Below are 18535 nucleotides of genomic sequence, written 5' to 3'. Positions count from 1 at the left end.
AATTAAATTGTAGACAAAGTATTTAATATTTTAGTGCCAAGGACAAAACAAAAGCTATTGATGATTTTTTTTTCCATATCAGAATATATATTTGATCAGTTAAGGATGATGATGATGAAGATGATGAAGGTAACTTACCTGAAAGATTGTAAGGGAAAGTAATGATGATGATGATGATGATAGTTGTTGAAGACTTTACCTGTGTTAGGATGATAATTGACAATTAGTAGTTGATTATTTGGTTTCCAGGTAAAAACAACGTAAGCTTAAATCACTATTTACTTACCTTTGATTACTTAATCATCATCATTAATCATCATCATCAATTGACTTCTAGTGTTTTTTTTTAGTTTAAACACTTACCCTACCCACTTGTTGCTCACATTAACTTATATATACATTTACATGAATCTGCATCACCTTCATCATTTACGAAATTAATTTCACCATCAGCTGATCATTCATCTTGCTAATTGTTAATATATTTTTACCATTTTTTTTTTTTGCTTTATAAATTTATTTTTATTCTTTACCTTGATTTTCATTTGATAATTTGCCACAGGGGATGAATTATTAATCAATTTTTAATCAATTAAACCATTGGAGTCAATAGTTAATTTCAATCTTTCTTTTGCTTGTGAATCTTTTTCTCTCGTTTTTTATTTATTTATTATCAACATTTCTTATTGGATTAAATTGTTTTTATGTGTCTTTCTTGGATTAACTGTGATTGGAAAAGTTTTTCAATAGATTATAATATTTATTATCTTTGGATTAATACCTGTGCTTGTTTATCTTAAACCAAGTGAAACAAAAAGTGAAACATATCAACAACATTTCAAATTAATTGCAATCAAACTAATTAACTTGCTTATTTGTTAATTTGCTCGTTATCACCACCATCATCATATACGATTGATTAAGTTAATTGATTGAAATTAGAAAAGGAAGAAGAAGAAAAAAACATAAACAAATAGTGAGAGAGAGAGAAAGTGAAACTCGGTGGGAATAAGTTACTATCTCAAGGGAATGAGACACTGATTAAAGAGAGAGAGAGAGAGAGAGAGAGAGAGAGAGAGAGAGAGAGATAAGATAAAGAAAGAGAAAAAGAAAGAAAAAAAATATGATAGTGAGAGAGGAACTTCGATATCGCCGAGGAACTGCCGTAGGCCCTTTTATCCCGAATCATAATTTACTAAAAATACCTTTGGGTCGACCACGTAAGGCAAGTTTGCCGATAATTGCACCGTTGCGGTTGATTGATAATAATTTATCATCATCATCAACAACTCTAACAACATCATCAACTGCATTACTGGATTTACCTTTATCAGGTATCCCATCATCAACCACAACAGGTAGTGCATCAGTAGTAACACCATCATCATTTTTATTATCATTACCATCATCATCATCATTAGCAACAAGTAATTCAACAGGCAACAATAATTATTCCTCTTATTATGATCGTACCTTTGGTTTAAATTGTTATTCAAGTGTCACTGATGATGATTCAGATTCTTCACCTGATACAATATTGATTGAATCGGGTAAAAGGTTAAGTGCCGTTGGTCTTGCGTTTGGTCAACATTTACAAACGATGGCTCTTAAATTGTCCACCAACAATCAGGATATTGTGAATAAAACTCGTATTCTTTGTGCAAGATATGTGAGAACGAAATTGGCCAAAAAGGGTTTACTCGAGAAACACTCTAAGCAATTGAATCGACTTCGATCAATGAGCAATATTGACTTTGATCCACTTTTGGTTGACCTAATGGAAGCGATAAGTGACCTAATCGATGAGATGGATCGAAGATCATCAGGTCTTTTTGACTCTGCCATTAATCGATCGGGTTCCAATGTGTCCATATTATCAACTTCGGGTCGAGCATCAATGGCATTAACTATTATTTTCGATGAAATTTTTCGAGACTCAATTAGTTGGCCTAAAATCGCGGCCATGTTTGGTGTAACCGGTGCACTTGCCGTTGATTGTGCTTCCAAAGGTAAACAAGATTATCTGACCAGTTTGGTTGACACTGTGGGTAAATACACTGAGGGTAAAGTGTCTCGGTGGATTCATAGTCAAGGTGGTTGGGTAAGTTGAATTGATTTTAGTTAATCCGATAATCTCATTTGATTATTGTTTCCATTGTTTTCTTTACAATTATCAAAAGTCTCATCAAACTAATTGTTGATTGTTTGTATTGTCTCCTCTTATCGTTTCTCTCCAAGTCAATTTACTAATTGTTATCATTTTACTTCTTAATCAACAGTCAAGTTTAATTTATTGTTACAATAAAGGATCATCATGGACTCGACCTCTTCAATATTTGGGTTTAATTGCTGCTTTTTTCACTCTAATTGTGAGCATCATTTGGTTTAGATTTTAAATTATTTTAAAATTATCTCTTCCGTCTTGATAACTCAATTTAATCATTACAATCATGTCGTAACAATGTGAGTATTTATAAATTAGATAATTTAATTTTCATTGGTATTTTTTGCTTTCTGAGTTCAGGGTTACAAGCTCATAGACTCTTATAATAGCCTCAATTTACAATCAAATCAGTAAATCAAATATGTTGTAACTTAATCATCTTGATTGTCACATTTATCTAAATTGTTACTCATAAAAAAAAGTTCCTCAATTTGAACAATAATTGTTTCATTTGACTGAAATCTTTTTATCATTTCATTTTCTATTCTCAGATTATAATGTTATCATCTTTTCCCGCTGATTTTTGAACATTTGAATTGGGATGATTTTGATACTTGGCTGGATTGAGAAAATTTCCCCACAGACAATCAATCACTAAATCATTCAATTATTTATCTACTGATTGATCTTTCAGCTTGATTACTACAATTAATAATAGTGATTATTGTATTGCTAATTGTTGAAAGCAATTCAAAGTTTTATTTTTATTTTAGTTCATTTTGAGTGTCACCGACATCACTATTAATTAATCACTACATGTATTAACGACGATTTGATCGTTAGGAAAAAGGTGAATTTGTTTATATTAATTTGAAATTCTATTAAAAATCAGCAAGGTAAGATTGGAAAGTAATGTTTATGATCAATCAAGTCTTTAATTCTCATGGTTTTTTCTATTCTTAATCCATAGTTTACTAAACACTCAAGGGACAAGTTTGTAGATAAAGGATGACATTTACATGGTAAATATAATGGAAACCGGAAGATAATCTCACCTGAATTCTGTAAAATTTTCAAACTGAATCAACAAGTCACTTGAAACATACAAATGGATTAATCATTAACTGATCTGAACCTCAAACTAATTAAATAATTTCATCTAAGTCAATCATTAGGCCAATTCTATTGACCATCTCATCTTGATGACCACCACTTTGCCAACCATTAATACTAATTATGGATAATTAATTGATCCGTGATAATTTATGAACTTAAAGCCAATACCAACCCAAACACTGGATAACTATTTATATCATTAATAATCTGGAAAAATTTTCAAGAGAAAAAAGTTTTATCAATAAAAAAAATGTTTCGTTTCATCAATGAACTTACTCATTTACTCATTTCTTCAGGATATGGAAAACTAAATTTACAATTATGTTCATTGATTCTCAACTGATAGTTAGAGTTAAATAAATTTTCTGATACATGGATAAACTTTTCAATATAATACAAGTAAAGATGATACAATTAATTGTAGCATATAAATGTTAATGTTTCCGATGGAACAATTAACAAAGGATGTGGGTTTTGTTTGAGTAATAAAAAGGAAACGTAATCAATTTTAAATTGTCTTGGTGAAAATTAACATAACCAGTAATCCAAGGCTTATTTGATAATTCATCTCAATCTAAAATCAACCTTCATGAGATTCATTAAATTTTACAAGAGACAGAATTTACTACTTAAATTGTTGCCCGACTTATTGTTTTATCTTTTCTGATTAAGTTGTTTTCTGTTGCTCCATTGAAAATTACAATTATGGTTACGGAAAGATCAACTGATCAACCTGAAAGTAAATCAATTGATTGTCAGAATATTAATCATGAAAAGTGTGAACATATTTCCGATCTAATTGGTTCATGGGGTTCACTTCAAAAGCGCCTCTTTGTACTTCTCTCAATTGTCTATTGTGCCTCTCCTTATAATAATGTCGCCATTTTTTTCTATGCGACTAAAAGTGACATTATCTGTCTTAATTCTGACGGATCAGAGGTAAGTTATCACCATGATAATGAGATAATCTATTATCAACTCAACTCTCTGATTTAATAATCTAAGTGATTTTTTTTTGCTGCAAAAACAATAGACTAAATTTGCTGCTGACAAATGTTCATTTACTGAATTAAATTCATGCTCATCATGGTATCACAATACAACTCGAGATACAGTTAATAAAGAGGTGAGTCTCTATTCTGATTGCTGATTGGAATTAGATAATTGAGTCTTTTTCCTTACAACAACAGTGGAATCTTATTTGTGAACGTTATTGGCTTCGATCTGTTGTTCTTTCGGCATATCAATTTGGTTACTTGATCTCTGGTCTACTCGTCGGTTATATTTCCGATAGATTTGGACGTAAATTGGCCATTTTACTCTGCCTACTTTTAGAAATCGTTTGTTCCCTTGGTCTAATTCTGTCACCCAATGTCACCTCTTTCATTGTTATTCGTGTTTTCCATGGTATCGGAGGGAATGGACGTTTCTTTGCTTCGCTCATTTTACGTAAGTTATGTCAAAAATACTTGAATTTATATCGAACACAGAGAATATCAATTGAGTTCGAAGAATCTTTCTTTTAATATTCTTTTTACTTTTTCAATTCCTATTTCTAGTTCTGGAAAGTGTTGGGCCAAAATTAAGAGGTCGTGTCTCAGTTAGCTATGAATGGAATTGGTATATCGGTGAATATCTTATGATGGCTGTCACTTATAACGTCATGAATTGGAAATCTATTTACATGGGGACCATGATTTTCCAAATTCTATGCATCGGTATTGTATGGATAATTCCTGAATCAGCTCGTTGGCAACTTGTCGTCGGACAAACGGATAAAGCTGAGAAAACGTTACGATTATACGCGAAAAAGGACAAGATGGAACATCTCGAGGGGACTAATGGGGATATGTTATTCAAACGAAGGTTTGATAAATTGAAAGATCATCTGGTTACTGAGAAGCGAATAGAAAAATCAAAGGGATTTTCGACCTACTCCGTTCACCTCGAACATTAAGGTATTGTTTTGCTCTTTATGCTATTTGGTTTCTTCGAACACTCATCGATTGGGGCTTATTCTACAGTACCCTTGACTTTTCGGGCAATGTCTTCGTCAACAACGCCATCATATTATCAGCAAGTGTCGCAACTAATGCTTTCATGAACTGGAAGATTGATTCATTCAAACGAAAATCAATGTTAATCACCATGTTCTTAGCAACTTCGGTTCTTCTTTGTGCCTCGATTCCAGTAGTCGAATCTGATAGATACATCGTTATTCGGATGATTCTGATTGCGCTTGGTAAATTTTTCTCTTCTGGTATCTACATTTTACTCTACGTTTACACATCAGAACTTTTTCCAACCAGCATTCGACATTTCGGTCTAGGAACTTGCTCATTTGCATCACGAATCGCTTCAGTTTCAGCGCCTTTTTTAGCACAATTGGTAAGATCTAAACCTAGATTTCCTATAAAATTGAATTCAACTACTAACGAAATTATATTTCGTGTTCTTAAACAGTCTGTAAAATTCAAGCCTCATAGCAGGTTGATGAATTCAGCTCAGACCTAATTGTTATTAAGTTTGCTAAAAATCTTTTCAAGTATCGAATCTAATTAAACCATTCTTCATTTCTGTTCTTTAGACTACAGTTACGAGTCTTAAATTTACATTTGGACTTTTCGTCTTAATGGGAATAATCGGAGCTTCGGCAGCGTACTTTTTACCAGAGACGAAAGATAAAGAGATTCCAGATACAATTGAAGGAATGATTGAGATGCACTCAATCAATGACCAATCTTGATTATGAGAACAATCAAGATAAATTCTCAGTCTAATGTGGGCCATCAAATTTTGTAAAATTTTAACGATTAATTTTTAATTTGGACTAATAAGTATCTAGCATGATGAACATTTGCTTTGAAAACTATTAAAAGAAACAGGAAATTGATTAAGATCATTGTTTTATTAGTTTCTTAATGTTAATTGGATTTACTAGAAGAAAAGAATGACCACACACGCCTAAATGGCTAATGTTTTATTCATTAACTTCAGAGAGTAGTCCTGAAGACCCTTGGTGGGCACTGAACATCGCTCAGTTTACGAATAAAAACTCGTAATTCTACCAAGAGATGGCAGATCCTTCGTTCGCTTTTTTCTGGTTAACCATGTGGTTGATTAGCATTTCATTACCTAATCTTGATCTGTTTTCAATTGTAATTAACTTTTAATTACTGATTATTAATAATAAAGAAAAATTTTCTCTCCAAGTTAACCGACAGTCAAAATTGGTGTCTCTTTGAAATAATGATGTTTTTGCTTTTTAGAGTAAACCCAAAGTTTTCTGAGAAAACGTTTTCAAATCCCTATTATATTTAATCATTAACAACTTTAATCAATTACTAAATAATCCTTTAATTAATAAATCACATGCTGATCATCCTGTCATCATAAGATTATCCCTATGGGGATATGATAAGTTTTGAAAACTTAATTTTCCTCTAATTGATTTTGCTTTTCATTTGTGTTGAGCGTCAATAGTTTCAATGTTTTGTCAACTTTTTTTTTGTAAGATTAACAGTTAATTAATCAACAGATTAGTTGATCTACATTCTTATCCATGTCCAAAAATGTTAATTCCGATAATCAAATCTCATCGAATCTACTTGACTCTCTCGGTAAACTTTCTCTTCAACAAATTGTGATACTAGTGATCAGTTAATTGACTCCTCTTCAATATCTTCCTCTAAAAATAAATCATTGCCAACACCCTTGCCTTCATCTGACGTTCATTCATCAGATGAGTTAAAAGAAGAGAATGAAAATGAAACTGTCCAGAAAACGGAATAGTTACGAATTTTTCTTCATTTAGGCTTCCATTTCCTAAAGAGCCAATAATCGATGTGTTGAATTTCAAAGATTGTAACTTGGACTGGACGTTTTCCGCAGATACTGATCTTGGTAATCCAAAGAGATTGGGCTACTTTTCCTGTCAAATTGCGGCTGATGGAAAGACACAGTCATATCATCCCGATAAATCAGCATCGCGTTACTTGCATTACTTCCATAAAAAGAAGATAAACATGGATCTTCTTGTCGGTTTCCATCCCGAAAAGACCTGGGGTCGTGTTCCTCCTGGTGAGATGCACATCTTGAGATGGTTTAATGACAATTTCTACGAGTGTACCCACCAAGAAGACAACGAAGAAGACGATGAAGGCAAAGTAGAAGAAGTTAGCATTGATTTCATTTGTTATACTCGAATGTTGCGATCTGTCATGAATGCACCTTACAACAATCGACAAGATTGGATTTGTATAGCGATCAAAGTTCGTGAATCGATTATATTAGACGAAATTGATACACCTTCGAGACAAGCATCCACTGATGGACAAACCAATCGTCAAAAGGCTGCTTCGTATGCAGGATACAAATTTGAAGAAATTATCACCCGCAGGTACGATGGAGTTCACAGGCCAACTCACGACGAAGGAAATCGTGATTCTTTCTACATTGTTTCCAAAGTCAAACTTAATAAACATACAATTCTATATTGTAATCGAGTCGATTGTGCCCTGAATAAAGATCAGTTGGATAAACCAGTTGACAAAATGGAATTCGCCCAGATTAAAACTCGATCCGCGAATTACTATACTGCTCATCAAGCTAAAACCTTTTTCTGGAGAAAAAAAGTTATACCTTGGTGGATCGAATCCATGCTTGGCAATATTAATCAGATTGTCTGTGGAGATAAAGATGACAATTTTTACATAAGAAAAATCTCAAAATTGCAGGTTAACAGTTTACCTGATGAAAGAAATATTTGGTCACCACGAACTTGTGTCACTTTCTTGGACATGTTTCTTTCATTCATAAAATCAATGGTAACTGATGAATTGACACCATATCGATTCTATTGTGTTCCTGGTAAAGCAATTGTTTGCCAAAAGATGAATGAACCAGTAGAAAATTATTTACCCTCTTGGTTTATCAATGATGAAGAGCCATATGACTAATTAATCAATAAACGATATGATATTCTTACCTTTTGAAGTTTTATATCCGTTTTTATTTATCTATTTTACAAGATATCTTTTTAACAACCTGAAGTTATCGAAGTTTTATTCAACCGGATCTGGGTTGGATTCTCATTTTCAAATTATGGGGACTTAATAGGATAGTCCCTTTTTCGAATTTTAAGTCTTTTGATGTTTCGTGAGTTGGTAGAATTTTATAATTTCTGACAAGAGTTGCTAAGACAAGTTTAGCGTTCATGAGAGCGAATCTCATTCCGATACAAATTCGAGGTCCAGCTCCAAATGGTAAGAATGTAAACGGTTTTGGTGATTGATAGATGAACCTTTCTGGTTTATACTCTTCGGGGTCATTATAATTATCAGGATCATGATGAATCGCGTGAATAGGAATAGTAATTCGAGTATTTTTTGGAATGGAAATATTAGTTCCTGGTAACGTGTAATCTTCATGAGCAGTTCTTTGGAAAACAACAACAGGAGGATCAATTCTTAGAGTTTCATTAATAACAGCATCGAGATAAGTGAGACCACTAAGAACATCATAATTTTGAACATCGGCTGCACTGACTTCTTCGAAGAGCTTTTCTTGGACATTTTGATTGAGTGCGAGTCGATAACAAGCCCAAGTTAATAGAGTCGAAGTAGTCTCGAATCCTGCAATAAGGAAGACGACTGAAGCTGAAACAATTTCTTCTGAAGTCAATTTAACCTTTGTAGCATCTTTACTGTCATCATCTACTTCTGGTGATTCCGAATCAATTAAGATCTGCAGGAGATCCTCGACTTTGTCTTTTCTATTTTTCCGTTTTTCGATTAAAGCTAAAGTCAAATCTCTCAGGTACTCAATATTTTTGACTGGAAATCCTGAAATTTTTAGAGCTTTTGTTAACCATTCGGGTACACTGAAAATGAATAAGAATCTTATTGGGTCACCAGTAACTACTTTGGTAAAATTTTGCTGTAAAATGCTTTCTTCATCACTGTAGACATCAAGATTAGCGGCGAAACAGCATTTAGCGATTACATCCATGTTATAACGTCCCCAGAACTTTCTTGGATCAAAGGAACTACTTTGAGTCTTGGATAATTTTTCCAGCGCTTTAAGCGCATCTTGAGTACAACCTTTGATGAGGGTGAACATTTTCTTCATCTTTCCCGAAGTAAATGTTGGCGATAACAATGATCGCATTCGTTTCCATTTGGGACCATAAAGTTTTGTTAAGAAATTTTCTTCAACTGGACTTAGATAAATAGCATGAAAACTAGCAGGGAATACACTGAAATCCTTTATGCAAATATCTCGAATCAATTCCGTGTCGCCAATGTTCAAATGGGGTTTTAGTCCATCGAATGTACTGAATTAGATGGGAAAAAAGTTGATTTTTTGAGATAACAGCCAACATACGATAACATTGAAAATCTAATTACCAGAAATTCAACCTGAACAAACATTAATGTGTTGGTGAAAAGGATACATCCAAAATACAATATAAACAAAACTTCTAACTTACCCATAAATTTTTCCATATTTTCTGTAATAATTATCGTGTAATTTAGCTAAATGGGATACAAGGTTTTCGAGAGTATTTCCAATGAAAAAGGTTGGCTTAGGACCTTTGACACCTTGACATTTCCAGAATGAGTGTTTTCTTTTCACGAGACTTAATTAAATTGAAAGATAATTTGCGATTAATAGGCTAGAATCTTGAATTTAAACTTTAAACTTACAAAATTAGAAAAGCGATGAAAATTATGATACACAATAGAATCAAATGATTAGATTTTAACTGCGTTGTTCCGATCATTATTGGAGAATTACTGATAACTTTTGTGAACGAGAAACTTGAACAATTATCTAAGCTCTGATCATGGTCTGATTACTTATAAAACGATGTTGCAAGATTGTCTCCTTTAAAAGATACATCATGTTGAAGTGCTTCATCTCCTTCATCTCCTTTTCATCATATCAATGTTGCAGCGAACGAGGTGGATTTGAAATAGGTACAGGACCTAAGGTCAATCCATAGTCAATAGATAGGGTTTCAAGAGTAATTCACTTGAAGATTATTGGATATATTTTCAGGGTGTTGTAGTTAAAACGGAAAATTATCTTACCCTGGATTGTGATGCGGAGATGACAATTTAATTGTATCCAAGAAATGTTGGTTTTAATTGGTTTTAACTTTAATAGTTGATTATGGAAAATTGTAATTGAATTTTTTGGTTATTCAGCTGATTTGCATGTTTGATATAAATTAAATTTAGCTCCAACAAGTTTACACTTGAATTGTAGAAAGAAAGGTTAAACTTTATTTAATCACGTAAAGGTATAAAATTTCCCTTTTCATTTTAGAGTATTAGTGTACTGAAACAATATTTATCAGTCGAAAAACTCGCAAAATTCTAATGTGAAGATGAATAAGCAAAAAATAAACCTTGTATCTTGTAAATTTTACGCAGAGAATAAAGTTCATATTTGTTTGATCAGACACCACTGAAAATCGTATAAAAACGCGAAGTTAAAGTTACATTTTATCAAACAAGTTCATCTTATTCTTTCAACAAGTTTGTGAAAAGACAAAATGAATAATCTTCTTATTTTTTTCACCTTAACGGTCGTTGCATTCACTGCAATAGATCAAACTGATGCTACTTTCCCAATGGGAATGTCACCAGTCAAAATAAACATGAAACTGACAAACCCTATGAAAATGTTTTCTAGAAAGCCTGCAGCTACCCCATCATCAGAGTCAAAATCTGAAGCTGAGTCTGCTGCAAATACTGGGAACAAAAGCAATACCGCTTCTGCATCTGACAGTGAAGATTCAAACACGGAAAGCGATGGCAACCCTATGGATGAGTATGATGATACAGATGACGACAAAGATTCATCGGACTTAGGACCATCTCCAACTAGGTCAGATTCTGCTGCGGCCTCATCGAGATCATCTTCCAGCTCAGGAACAGGTTCAACCAGCAACTCTGACTCTTCATCACAAGCAGAATCGTCAACAACTGGTTCAACATCATTCTCTAATGCAAGTGACTCATCAGGATCATCATCTGGTTCAGGATCATCAACTGGTTCACCTAACAACACTGGTTCATCATCATCATCAGGAACTGGCTCAGGATCATCATCTGCTGCTGGTGCTTCAGGTGCTTCATCAGGTTCTGCTGCTGCTGCTTCTTCAGGTGCCTCATCAGGTTCATCATCTGGTTCAGGATCATCAACTGGTTCACCTAACAACACTGGTTCATCATCATCATCAGGAACTGGCTCAGGATCATCATCTGCTGCTGGTGCTTCAGGTGCTTCATCAGGTTCTGCTGCTGCTGCTTCTTTAGGTGCCTCATCAGGATCATCATCTGGTTCAGGATCATCAACTGGTTCACCTAACAACACTGGTTCATCATCATCATCAGGAACTGGCTCAGGATCATCATCTGCTGCTGGTGCTTCAGGTGCTTCATCAGGTTCTGCTGCTGCTGCTTCTTCAGGTGCCTCATCAGGTTCATCATCTGGTTCAGGATCATCAACTGGTTCACCTAACAACACTGGTTCATCATCATCATCAGGAACTGGCTCAGGATCATCATCTGCTGCTGGTGCTTCAGGTGCTTCATCAGGTTCTGCTGCTGCTTCTTCAGGTGCCTCATCAGGTTCATCATCTGGTTCAGGATCATCAACTGGTTCACCTAACAACACTGGTTCATCATCATCATCAGGAACTGGCTCAGGATCATCATCTGCTGCTGGTGCTTCAGGTGCTTCATCAGGTTCTGCTGCTGCTTCTTCTTCAGGTGCCTCATCAGGTTCATCATCTGGTTCAGGATCATCATTTGGTTCAGGATCATCAACTGGTTCACCTAACAACACTGGTTCATCATCATCATCAGGAACTGGCTCAGGATCATCATCTGCTGCTGGTGCTTCAGGTGCTTCATCAGGTTCTGCTGCTGCTCTTCCAGGTGCCTCATCAGGTTCATCATCTGGTTCAGGATCATCAACTGGTTCACCTAACAACACTGGTTCATCATCATCATCAGGAACTGGCTCAGGATCATCATCTGCTGCTGGTGCTTCAGGTGCTTCATCAGGTTCTGCTGCTGCTTCTTCAGGTGCCTCATCAGGTTCATCATCTGGTTCAGGATCATCAACTGGTTCACCTAACAACACTGGTTCATCATCATCATCAGGAACTGGCTCAGGATCATCATCTGCTGCTGGTGCTTCAGGTGCTTCATCAGGTTCTGCTGCTGCTGCTTCTTCAGGTGCCTCATCAGGTTCATCATCTGGTTCAGGATCATCAACTGGTTCACCTAACAACACTGGTTCATCATCATCATCAGGAACTGGCTCAGGATCATCATCTGCTGCTGGTGCTTCAGGTGCTTCATCAGGTTCTGCTGCTGCTGCTTCTTCAGGTGCCTCATCAGGTTCATCATCTGGTTCAGGATCATCATCTGGTTCAGGATCATCAACTGGTTCACCTAACAACACTGGTTCATCATCATCATCAGGAACTGGCTCAGGATCATCATCTGCTGCTGGTGCTTCAGGTGCTTCATCAGGTTCTGCTGCTGCTGCTTCTTCAGGTGCCGCATCAGGTTCATCATCTGGTTCAGGATCATCATCTGGTTCAGGATCATCAACTGGTTCATCATCATCATCAGGAACTGGCTCAGGATCATCATCTGCTGCTGGTGCTTCAGGTGCTTCATCAGGTTCTGCTGCTGCTACTTCTTCAGGTGCCGCATCAGGTTCATCATCTGGTTCAGGATCATCATCTGGTTCAAAATCATCAACTGGTTCACCTAACAACACTGGTTCATCATCATCATCAGGAACTGGCTCAGGATCATCATCTGCTGCTGGTGCTTCAGGTGCTTCATCAGGTTCTGCTGCTGCTGCTTCTTCAGGTGCCTCATCAGGTTCATCATCTGGTTCAGGATCATCAACTGGTTCACCTAACAACACTGGTTCATCATCATCATCAGGAACTGGCTCAGGATCATCATCTGCTGCTGGTGCTTCAGGTGCTTCATCAGGTTCATCATCTGGTTCAGGATCATCAACTGGTTCACCTAACAACACTGGTTCATCATCATCATCAGGAACTGGCTCAGGATCATCATCTGCTGCTGCTTCTTCAGGTGCTTCATCAGGTTCTGCTGCTGCTTCTTCAGGTGCCTCATCAGGTTCATCATCTGGTTCAGGATCAACTGGTTCACCTAACAACACTGGTTCATCATCATCATCAGGAACTGGCTCAGGATCATCTGCTGCTGGTGCTTCAGGTGCTTCATCAGGTTCTGCTGCTGCTGCTTCTTCAGGTGCCTCATCAGGTTCATCATCTGGTTCAGGATCATCAACTGGTTCACCTAACAACACTGGTTCATCATCATCATCAGGAACTGGCTCAGGATCATCATCTGCTGCTGGTGCTTCAGGTGCTTCATCAGGTTCTGCTGCTGCTGCTTCTTCAGGTGCCTCATCAGGTTCATCATCTGGTTCAGGATCATCAACTGGTTCACCTAACAACACTGGTTCATCATCATCATCAGGAACTGGCTCAGGATCATCATCTGCTGGTGCTTCAGGTGCTTCATCAGGTTCTGCTGCTGCTGCTTCTTCAGGTGCCTCATCAGGTTCATCATCTGGTTCAGGATCATCAACTGGTTCATCATCATCATCAGGAACTGGCTCAGGATCATCATCTGCTGCTGGTGCTTCAGGTGCTTCATCAGGTTCTGCTGCTGCTGCTTCTTCAGGTGCCTCATCAGGTTCATCATCTGGTTCAGGATCATCAACTGGTTCATCATCATCATCAGGAACTGGCTCAGGATCATCATCTGCTGCTGCTTCTTCAGGTGCTTCATCAGGTTCTGCTGCTGCTGCTTCTTCAGGTGCCTCATCAGGTTCATCATCTGGTTCAGGATCATCAACTGGTTCACCTAACAACACTGGTTCATCATCATCATCAGGAACTGGCTCAGGATCATCATCTGCTGCTGGTGCTTCAGGTGCTTCATCAGGTTCTGCTGCTGCTGCTTCTTCAGGTGCCTCATCAGGTTCATCATCTGGTTCAGGATCATCAACTGGTTCACCTAACAACACTGGTTCATCATCATCAGGAACTGGCTCAGGATCATCATCTGCTGCTGGTGCTTCAGGTGCTTCATCAGGTTCTGCTGCTGCCTTCCAGGTGCCTCATCAGGTTCATCATCTGGTTCAGGATCATCAACTGGTTCACCTAACAACACCATCATCATCATCAGGAACTGGCTCAGGATCATCATCTGCTGCTGGTGCTTCAGGTGCTTCATCAGGTTCTGCTGCTGCTGCTTCTTCAGGTGCCTCATCAGGTTCATCATCTGGTTCAGGATCATCAACTGGTTCACCTAACAACACTGGTTCATCATCATCATCAGGAACTGGCTCAGGATCATCATCTGCTGCTGGTGCTTCAGGTGCTTCATCAGGTTCTGCTGCTGCTGCTTCTTCAGGTGCCTCATCAGGTTCATCATCTGGCTCAGGATCATCATCTGCTGCTGGTGCTTCAGGTGCTTCATCAGGTTCTGCTGCTGCTGCTTCTTCAGGTGCCTCATCAGGTTCATCATCTGGCTCAGGATCATCATCTGCTGCTGGTGCTTTAGGTGCTTCATCAGGTTCTGCTGCTGCTGCTTCTTCAGGTGCCTCATCAGGTTCATCATCTGGTTCAGGATCATCAACTGGTTCATTCATCATCATCATCAGGAACTGGCTCAGGATCATCATCTGCTGCTGGTGCTTCAGGTGCTTCATCAGGTTCTGCTGCTGCTGCTTCTTCAGGTGCCTCATCAGGTTCATCATCTGGTTCAGGATCATCAACTGGTTCACCTAACAACACTGGTTCATCATCATCATCAGGAACTGGCTCAGGATCATCATCTGCTGCTGGTGCTTCAGGTGCCTCATCAGGTTCATCATCTGGTTCAGGATCATCAACTGGTTCACCTAACAACACTGGTTCATCATCATCATCAGGAACTGGCTCAGGATCATCATCTGCTGCTGGTGCTTCAGGTGCTTCATCAGGTTCATCATCTGGTTCAGGATCATCAACTGGTTCACCTAACAACACTGGTTCATCATCATCATCAGGAACTGGCTCAGGATCATCATCTGCTGCTGGTGCTTCAGGTGCTTCATCAGGTTCTGCTGCTGCTGCTTCTTCAGGTGCCTCATCAGGTTCATCATCTGGTTCAGGATCATCAACTGGTTCACCTAACAACACTGGTTCATCATCATCATCAGGAACTGGCTCAGGATCATCTGCTGCTGGTGCTTCAGATGCTCATCAGGTTCTGCTGCTGCTGCTCTTCAGGTGCCCATCAGGTTCATCATCTGGTCAGATCATCAACTGTTCACCTAACAACACTGGTTCATCATCATCAGGAACTGGCTCAGGATCATCTGCTGCTGGTGCTTCAGGTGCTTCATCAGGTTCTGCTGCCGCTCTCTCAGGTGCCCATCAGGTTCATCATCTGGTTCAGGATCATCAACTGGTTCACCCAACACCGGTTCATCATCATCAGGAACTGGCTCAGGATCATCATTCGCTGGTGCTTCAGGTGCTTCATCAGGTTCTGCTGCTGCTTTCAGTTCACTGTGTTCATCATCGGTTCAGGATCATCATCTGTTCAGGATCATCAACTGGTTCACCTAACAACACTGGTTCATCATCATCATCAGGAACTGGCTCAGGATCATCATCTGCTGGTGCTTCAGGTGCTTCATCAGGTTCCTGCTGCTGCTCTTCAGGTGCCCATCAGGTTCATCATCTGTTCAGGATCATCAACTGGTTCACCTAACAACACTGGTTCATCATCATCATCAGGAACTGGCTCCAGGATCATCATCTGCTGCTGGTGCTCAGGTGCTTCATCAGGTCTCGCTGCTGCTGCTTCTTCAGGTGCCCTCACAGGTTCATCATCTGGTTCAGGATCATCAACTGGTTCACCTAACAACACTGGTTCATCATCATCATCAGGAACTGGCTCAGGATCATCATCTGCTGCTGGTGCTTCAGGTGCTTCATCAGGTTCTGCTGCTGCTGCTTCTTCAGGTGCCTCATCAGGTTCATCATCTGGTTCAGGATCATCAACTGGTTCATCATCATCATCAGGAACTGGCTCAGGATCATCATCTGCTGCTGGTGCTTCAGGTGCTTCATCAGGTTCTGCTGCTGCTGCTTCTTCAGGTGCCTCATCAGGTTCATCATCTGGTTCAGGATCATCAACTGGTTCACCTAACAACACTGGTTCATCATCATCATCAGGAACTGGCTCAGGATCATCATCTGCTGCTGCTTCTTCAGGTGCTTCATCAGGTTCATCATCTGGTTCAGGATCGTTTTATAATGAAGCTGGTCAAAAATGTGTTTGTTATGCATAATATCTTGATATCGATGATTGCTAATCTCGTTTCGAATTTAAATAAATTTTATTGCAATTAATTGATTTTTTGAATGATTTTAAATTTATTGTTTTTAAATATGAAATCTTTCAGGTTTCCATTTGTATATGCATAATGAAGCTTGGTAGTAGTTTAGCGGTTGACACTACCTTAACGCTTCAGAATTCGTAGTTGATAGGCATTTGTCAAGAATACTAGATAAATCAACAAAATCGATAATTTACATTAGAATAATTGATCTTTACCAGACTAAGAATTGAAATGATACTGGTGCTTCAAGAAAGATGAAGAAAATTTTCAACCCCGACAAAAGTTTTATTAAAGATACTCGCAAAGTGTATACAATATCTATCAATATAAATTTATAAACATGCAAATTTGAAGAAATTATCACTCGAAGGTAGGTTGGAGTTCTAAGGCTAACTCACGGCGAAGGAAATCGTTATCGAAAGTTTTATTCAACCGGATCTGGGTTGGATTCTCATTTTCAAATTATGGGGACTTAATAGGATAGTCCCTTTTTCGAATTTTAAGTCTTTTGATGTTTCGTGAGTTGGTAGAATTTTATAATTTCTGACAAGAGTTGCTAAGACAAGTTTAGCGTTCATGAGAGCGAATCTCATTCCGATACAAATTCGAGGTCCAGCTCCAAATGGTAAGAATGTAAACGGTTTTGGTGATTGATAGATGAACCTTTCTGGTTTATACTCTTCAATCATTATAATTATCAGGATCATGATGAATCGCGTGAATAGGAATAGTAATTGAGTGTTTTTTGAATGGAAATATTAGTTCCTGGTAACGTGTAATCTTCATGAGCAGTTCGAAAAACAACAGGAGGATCAATTCTTAGAGTTTCATTAATAACAGCATCGAGATAAGTGAGACCACTAAGAACATCATAATTTTGAACATCGGCTGCACTGACTTTTCGAAGAGCTTTTCTTGGACATTTTGATTGAGTGCGAGTCGATAACCCAAGTTAATAGAGTCGAAGTAGTCTCGAATCCTGCAATAAGGAAGACGACTGAAGCTGAAACAATTTCTTCTGAAGTCAATTTAACCTTTGTAGCATCTTTACTGTCATCATCTACTTCTGGTGATTCCGAATCAATTAAGATCTGCAGGAGATCCTCGACTTTGTCTTTTCTATTTTTCCGTTTTTCGATTAAAGCTAAAGTCAAATCTCTCAGGTACTCAATATTTTTGACTGGAAATCCTGAAATTTTTAGAGCTTTTGTTAACCATTCGGGTACACTGAAAATGAATAAGAATCTTATTGGGTCACCAGTAACTACTTTGGTAAAATTTTGCTGTAAAATGCTTTCTTCATCACTGTAGACATCAAGATTAGCGGCGAAACAGCATTTAGCGATTACATCCATGTTATAACGTCCCCAGAACTTTCTTGGATCAAAGGAACTACTTTGAGTCTTGGATAATTTTTCCAGCGCTTTAAGCGCATCTTGAGTACAACCTTTGATGAGGGTGAACATTTTCTTCATCTTTCCCGAAGTAAATGTTGGCGATAACAATGATCGCATTCGTTTCCATTTGGGACCATAAAGTTTTGTTAAGAAATTTTCTTCAACTGGACTTAGATAAATAGCATGAAAACTAGCAGGGAATACACTGAAATCCTTTATGCAAATATCTCGAATCAATTCCGTGTCGCCAATGTTCAAATGGGGTTTTAGTCCATCGAATGTACTGAATTAGATGGGAAAAAAGTTGATTTTTTGAGATAACAGCCAACATACGATAACATTGAAAATCTAATTACCAGAAATTCAACCTGAACAAACATTAATGTGT

The 18535-nt window shown here is 37.7% G+C and overlaps 5 protein-coding genes and 1 pseudogene across 5 annotated transcripts; 4 read left to right on the top strand and 2 right to left on the bottom strand.

Moving 5' to 3' along the window:
- The first annotated feature begins 449 nt into the window (after nucleotides 1-449).
- Nucleotides 450-2439, top strand: LOC128395912 (uncharacterized). Its single transcript, XM_053356404.1, has 2 exons — nucleotides 450-2101; nucleotides 2280-2439. Exons 1-2 carry the CDS (start codon nucleotides 1124-1126, stop codon nucleotides 2394-2396), a joined length of 1095 nt encoding a protein of 364 aa, XP_053212379.1. The 5' UTR covers nucleotides 450-1123; the 3' UTR covers nucleotides 2397-2439.
- Nucleotides 2440-2980: 541 nt separating this feature from the next.
- Nucleotides 2981-6114, top strand: LOC128395897 (organic cation transporter protein-like). The gene is given in 7 exon segments (XM_053356377.1): nucleotides 2981-3060; nucleotides 3135-4219; nucleotides 4314-4406; nucleotides 4471-4729; nucleotides 4840-5196; nucleotides 5199-5668; nucleotides 5868-6114. Coding segments are annotated over 6 exon segments (1572 nt in total). The 5' UTR covers nucleotides 2981-3060; nucleotides 3135-3985; the 3' UTR covers nucleotides 6027-6114.
- A 122-nt stretch (nucleotides 6115-6236) lies between these two features.
- On the top strand, nucleotides 6237-8275 carry LOC128395918 (decapping and exoribonuclease protein-like). The gene has a single exon (XM_053356411.1). It carries the CDS (start codon nucleotides 7306-7308, stop codon nucleotides 8236-8238), a length of 933 nt encoding a protein of 310 aa, XP_053212386.1. The 5' UTR covers nucleotides 6237-7305; the 3' UTR covers nucleotides 8239-8275.
- LOC128395900 (cytochrome P450 3A2-like) lies at nucleotides 8263-10580 on the bottom strand. The gene is made up of 4 exons (XM_053356383.1): nucleotides 10375-10580; nucleotides 9988-10269; nucleotides 9771-9920; nucleotides 8263-9614 (listed from the first exon to the last, which is right to left on the bottom strand). The coding sequence occupies exons 2-4, from the start codon at nucleotides 10062-10064 to the stop codon at nucleotides 8348-8350; spliced, it is 1494 nt and encodes a 497-aa protein (XP_053212358.1). The 5' UTR covers nucleotides 10065-10269; nucleotides 10375-10580; the 3' UTR covers nucleotides 8263-8347.
- Nucleotides 10581-10730: 150 nt separating this feature from the next.
- LOC128396057 (fibroin heavy chain-like) lies at nucleotides 10731-16764 on the top strand. The gene is made up of 4 exons (XM_053356578.1): nucleotides 10731-13428; nucleotides 13573-14472; nucleotides 14530-15002; nucleotides 16190-16764. Exons 1-4 carry the CDS (start codon nucleotides 10842-10844, stop codon nucleotides 16697-16699), a joined length of 4470 nt encoding a protein of 1489 aa, XP_053212553.1. The 5' UTR covers nucleotides 10731-10841; the 3' UTR covers nucleotides 16700-16764.
- Nucleotides 16765-16839: 75 nt separating this feature from the next.
- On the bottom strand, nucleotides 16840-18527 carry LOC128396056 (cytochrome P450 3A24-like; annotated as a pseudogene).
- Nucleotides 18528-18535: the final 8 nt, after the last annotated feature.

Source organism: Panonychus citri, unplaced genomic scaffold, assembly GCF_014898815.1.
Source record: "Panonychus citri isolate SS breed McGregor unplaced genomic scaffold, ASM1489881v1 Contig00142, whole genome shotgun sequence".
Taxonomy (NCBI): domain Eukaryota; kingdom Metazoa; phylum Arthropoda; class Arachnida; order Trombidiformes; family Tetranychidae; genus Panonychus; species Panonychus citri.
The sequence above is the reverse complement of the archived record's forward strand: the minus strand, read 5'-3'. Positions and strand labels throughout refer to the sequence as shown.

What these genes read in the sequence shown, in the direction of transcription:
- LOC128395912 (XM_053356404.1), top strand. Translation starts at nt 1,124, where the DNA reads ATGATAGTGAGAGAGGAACTTCGATATCGCCGAGGAACTGCCGTAGGC. An exon ending in TTCATAGTCAAGGTGGTTGG is followed by an intron (nt 2,102 to 2,279) that starts GTAAGTTGAATT and finishes CTTAATCAACAG; the next exon opens with TCAAGTTTAATTTATTGTTA.
- LOC128395918 (XM_053356411.1), top strand. Translation starts at nt 7,306, where the DNA reads ATGGATCTTCTTGTCGGTTTCCATCCCGAAAAGACCTGGGGTCGTGTT.
- LOC128395900 (XM_053356383.1), bottom strand. Translation starts at nt 10,064, where the DNA reads ATGATCGGAACAACGCAGTTAAAATCTAATCATTTGATTCTATTGTGT. An exon ending in TTCATCGCTTTTCTAATTTT is followed by an intron (nt 9,921 to 9,987) that starts GTAAGTTTAAAG and finishes AATTTAATTAAG; the next exon opens with TCTCGTGAAAAGAAAACACT. An exon ending in AAATATGGAAAAATTTATGG is followed by an intron (nt 9,615 to 9,770) that starts GTAAGTTAGAAG and finishes CATCTAATTCAG; the next exon opens with TACATTCGATGGACTAAAAC.
- LOC128396057 (XM_053356578.1), top strand. Translation starts at nt 10,842, where the DNA reads ATGAATAATCTTCTTATTTTTTTCACCTTAACGGTCGTTGCATTCACT. An exon ending in TTCTTCAGGTGCTTCATCAG is followed by an intron (nt 13,429 to 13,572) that starts GTTCTGCTGCTG and finishes GTGCTTCATCAG; the next exon opens with GTTCTGCTGCTGCTGCTTCT. An exon ending in CAGGATCATCAACTGGTTCA is followed by an intron (nt 15,003 to 16,189) that starts TTCATCATCATC and finishes TCAGGTGCTTCA; the next exon opens with TCAGGTCTCGCTGCTGCTGC.